A 4,393-nucleotide genomic window follows, 5' to 3' on the forward strand; every position below is an offset into this window, starting at 1 on the left:
TGTTTCATGGTTGTGCCTACAGTTGATCAAGGAAAGACAAATTGAAACCTGGAATGAGCCTCTGCGTAATTGATTAGACCTGTGACTTTCCAGAAAGACAAGTTACAGGAGTTCCAAAGCCCTAATTCTGAATCGTGGTCCTGGGAAGACTAGGAAGTGGAAACTATAAAAACTATAAATTTGGGATTCAGAAGATGAATTCCCACCCAGAGTGTGCCCACTAATGAAAATTTCTAAGCACGAGGCAATCCAATGTGATTAAAAACAAATAATCAGAGATTTTACCTGTGAGGAAATTGAATCAATTTAGCTATTAAAGTTAAAAAATTTTTCAAAACATAAATGATGGAATGCCTTCCATGAACAAACTAGAAGTTTATGATACCAAGTGGGAAAGTTTTGAAGCAACAATCTTGAAAAAAAATCCTGAAAAAAAATTCTTTGAAATGAAAACTTTCTTATGGAATTATAAACAGAATAACAAAAACCAAACCAAAACAAACAGAATATTGGAAGCAGTCAACCAGAATAGTTAATTGGATTAAAGAATAAAGGAAGTTGGGGCCAGGCGTGGTGGCTTACACCTGTAATGTCAGCACTTTTGGAGGCTGAGGCAGGCGGATCACTTGAGGTCAGGAGTTCAAGACCAGCCTGGCCAACATGGTGAAACCCTGTCTCTACCAAAAATGCAAAAAATAGCCGGGCATGGTGGCTTACACCTGTAATCTCAGCACTTTTGGAGGCCGAGGCAGGCGGATCACTTGAGGTCAGGAGTTCAAGACCAGCCTGGCCAACATGGTGAAACCCTGTCTCTACCAAAAATGCAAAAAATAGCCGGGCGTGGTGTTGAGCACCTGTAATCCCAGCTACTTGGAAGGCTGAGGCAGGAGAAACATTTGAACCCGGGAGGCAGAGGTTGCAGTGAGCCAAGATCAGGCCACTGTACTCCAGCCTGGGCAACAAAGCGAGACTTCATCTCAAAAAAAAAAAAAAAAAAAAAATACAGGACGTTGGATTTGATAAGGTGTACACACACACACATACATATATATTAAGATATTAAGATGTTATGAGCCAGAGGAGATTGATTGAGCAGTGCCATTATATATATCTGATTGGATTTCTTTCTTTTTTTTTTGGGACAGGGTCCTGCTCTGTTGCCCAGGCTGGAGTACAGTGGCACAATCTCAGCTCACTGCAACCTTCGCCTCCTGAGTTCAAGAGATTCTCCTGCCTCAGCCTCCCGAGTAGCTGGGATTACAGGTGCGTGCCACCATACCCGGCTAATTTTTGTATTTTTGGTAGAGACAGGGTTTCGCCATGTTAGCCAGGCTGGTCTTCAACTCCTGACCTCAGGTGATCCAGCCACCTGGGCCTCCCATCTGATTGGATTTCATGGGGATATAGGCGATATTCCAAGAGATGAAACTTAAGATTTTGTGGTATTTCAGGCAAGAAATTTCCATTATTGATAGTTAACTAAATTCTATCGATCTAAATGAAAATATAGTGTACCTCTAAACACATTATAGTAAACTGTAGAACACCAAAACAAATCAACATTTAAAAAATATACTAAAATTGGCCAGATGTGGTGGATCACACCTGTAATCCCAGCACTTTGGGAGGTCAAGGTGGGTGGATCACTTGAGCCCAGGAGTTCCAGACTAGCCTGGGCAACATGGTGAAACCCTGTCCCTACAAAAAATACATTTGAGCCTAGGATGTTGAGACTGCAGTGAGCCGTGATTACACCACTGCACTGCCGCTTGGGCGACAGAGTGAATCCTGTCTTAAAAAAAGAAAACACACACACACACACACATACACGAACAGCCAAATTACAACTTGTTGTAATATGAAAGGAATAACAACTTCATTGACAGAAGACATCCTGCAACAACAAAAAATGTCAAAACAACGGGCTAATATCTTTAAAGTACTGTAGTTAAATATCATTTTAAAATTAAGAATGAAGGTATAATTAAAACATTTACAGACATACAGTTCTAAGAAAGTTTATCACACAAAAACATGGTCAGACTTACAGAAGCAAGATAGTTTATCACACGTAAGACACAGTGGAAAGAAATATTAAGGATATTCTTCAACAAAAAGAAAACTGAAGCTAGAATGAGGGAGTGGAATGTAAGAATAAAAAGGCATGAAATAAGGCATAGTGGTAGATCTGAATAGTTACTGATGTTTTTAAATAAAACCAGCTTGTTGACATCAGCTTCACCAGTAATATTTTATCTCCTATATAAAAATGAGACAAATACAGTAATAAATTAACATTTTAAAAGTTATAAGTTTGGTTTACATGAAAAAAAACTCAGGGTAGATTTTAAAAGGTATAAAATAATGTGGAATAGCAGGAATGCAAACACTTTCCATTGGGTGAAATCACCAGATTAACAAATTAAAAAAAAAAATACATAACACAATGCATGCTGAAAACATCTGATAAAATTCAACACAACTTTTCATTTAGAATTAGAAGACTGGAAGAGAACTTCAGCAGGATAAGGGGTTCCTAGGAAGAAGCAACATACAGTATTGTATAGTAAGCATACTGTTTGGCAGTTTCCTGGGAGAACAGTTGGAAAAACCCTGAGAAAAACCATGGCTAAGTCTTCCAAAATTCATGGGAAAAAAATAACAAGGTAATTAACAACGTTTAAGAGATCTAGTGATTTCTTGGTTTGGGGAGAAATGGGAATGGCAGTATGATGCTGGAGAAAGACTGGAATTTGAGAGAAAGAACTGATGCAAAACGAAGGAGAATGAAAGGATCTGAATATGACCTTGTAAAGAAGCCCAGAAATGTGGACACATTTTCTGGTATCCCTGGGCAGATTTTCTATTTAAAGATGAGGTCTAGAATATGCCTTTTCTTGCTAACGTCTTCATCTCCTACTATCGGTAGTGTGCAGCGAAAAAGCAATTGTCCGAACACAGGGTGCCCAATTTCCAGGTGGTTGGATAATGTGAAAGATTCCTGCAATCCCAGAGGGCTACCAGTAGAGCGGCCAAGATTGTTGGGTGTACGTGGGGGTGGGGGTTTATTCCTGGAACAGGCGTCTCCGGGCCTTGCACGGAGGGCGTTCTGGTAGCGGCGGGCGAGCTTGGGGACCTGGATTCCCCACGCGCGGAGAGGGAGGTAGAGGTTGGAGAGGTGAGGTGGGGACAGGCTCCAGAAGGTGGAATTCCGTGTCGAAGATGGGGCGTACGCTCTGCAAACTGGGGTTGGGGGCCAGAGCACAGGGTTCTGGGATGGGGCCCTCCTGGTCGGGGCTGAACATACTTCTAGCGGAGGGGTAGAGCCCAGCGGCTGAGCCGGTTGGGGAGGCCATCCGGAGCTCCGGAAACTCGGGGTCCGCCTCCTCCTCGTAGGCCTCTTCCTGGGCGCCGATCTCTGGGACAGATGCGCAGAATTCCAGCTCGACGAAGACGTCCTCCCTGAGAGCGCCCAGGAAAACGTCCACTTCCAGGCCGGCAGATGAGTCGCCCTGTGCTCCTAAGCGTCCGTCGACGGAGCTCAGGAGGACCTCGGGGATCAGGATGAGGGTGTGTCCACCGAGAGATACTCGCAGGATCGACGTTGGTGCGGGCTCCAGCACCAGGTCGACGTATTCCAGGGGCACGCGCAGGGCACAGCCCGCGGCCAGGACCACTACGGAGGTGAGCGCGCCCACGGCCGGGGTCCCCGGGTCTTCCAGGCTGGGCGCCACGCGGGGTTCGGGGCCCGCGGACTCCTCCAATCGGAGGCGCTTGGCAGGGCAGGGTCCTCCTGGCTGCTGTCCCCACCAGGGCGCAGGGCAAGCTCTGGGGCTGGGGGGCAGGCTGCCCATCACCTCGACGGCGCTGTGGACGGCGCTTCTGGGCCTAGCAGAGGACGTGGGGAGCGCGGGCGGTGAAGTCCTTTTTGAGGTAACAGATATCAGGGGTAGGCGAGGCGGGTTGAGTAGTGTCCTCGGAGCTCCAGGGGCGCCTCCCGGGGGACCGCAGTCCGGGCTGCTGGTGGTGCCTCGCCGGCCGCCGGGCTCAGCCTAGCGCGTTGGAATCTTGGGCCTTCCTGACGCAGACCGGGATGCGTACTGCAAAGCCAATTATGTTGTAAATGACGGCAGCGGAACCGAAGTCGCAAAATGTCACGCAATGCTCCGCCCTCTGGAGGATCCGCGCTAGAGGCGGAGGTATCCTGGCTGTCCAGTATCCGTGGCTGTGGTTGGTCGGTCACGCTGGGGGAAATACTCATGCAGGCCCCTAGGGGATAGAATGATCAGTATAACTTATTCAGAAAAAAAGGTACAACTGTAATAGAATTTCAAAGATGGCTCGCCTGTAGAAGTCATATTTTCTTGCGATTTCAGGGATTCTAGAGAAAAGT

The 4,393-nt window shown here is 46.5% G+C and overlaps 1 protein-coding gene across 1 annotated transcript; it reads right to left on the reverse strand.

Annotated features, from left to right (window-relative positions):
- Positions 1 to 2,239: 2,239 nt before the first annotated feature.
- Positions 2,240 to 4,083, reverse strand: LOC104665066 (proline-rich protein 23B-like). Its single transcript, XM_010366753.2, has one exon. It carries the CDS (start codon positions 3,852 to 3,854, stop codon positions 3,066 to 3,068), a length of 789 nt encoding a protein of 262 aa, XP_010365055.2. The 5' UTR covers positions 3,855 to 4,083; the 3' UTR covers positions 2,240 to 3,065.
- Positions 4,084 to 4,393: the final 310 nt, after the last annotated feature.

This window comes from Rhinopithecus roxellana, chromosome 1 (assembly GCF_007565055.1).
Source record: "Rhinopithecus roxellana isolate Shanxi Qingling chromosome 1, ASM756505v1, whole genome shotgun sequence".
NCBI classification, from domain to species: Eukaryota; Metazoa; Chordata; class Mammalia; order Primates; family Cercopithecidae; genus Rhinopithecus; species Rhinopithecus roxellana.

Excerpts from the sequence above, each read along its gene's own strand:
- LOC104665066 (XM_010366753.2), bottom strand. The coding sequence starts at position 3,854 with ATGGGCAGCCTGCCCCCCAGCCCCAGAGCTTGCCCTGCGCCCTGGTGG.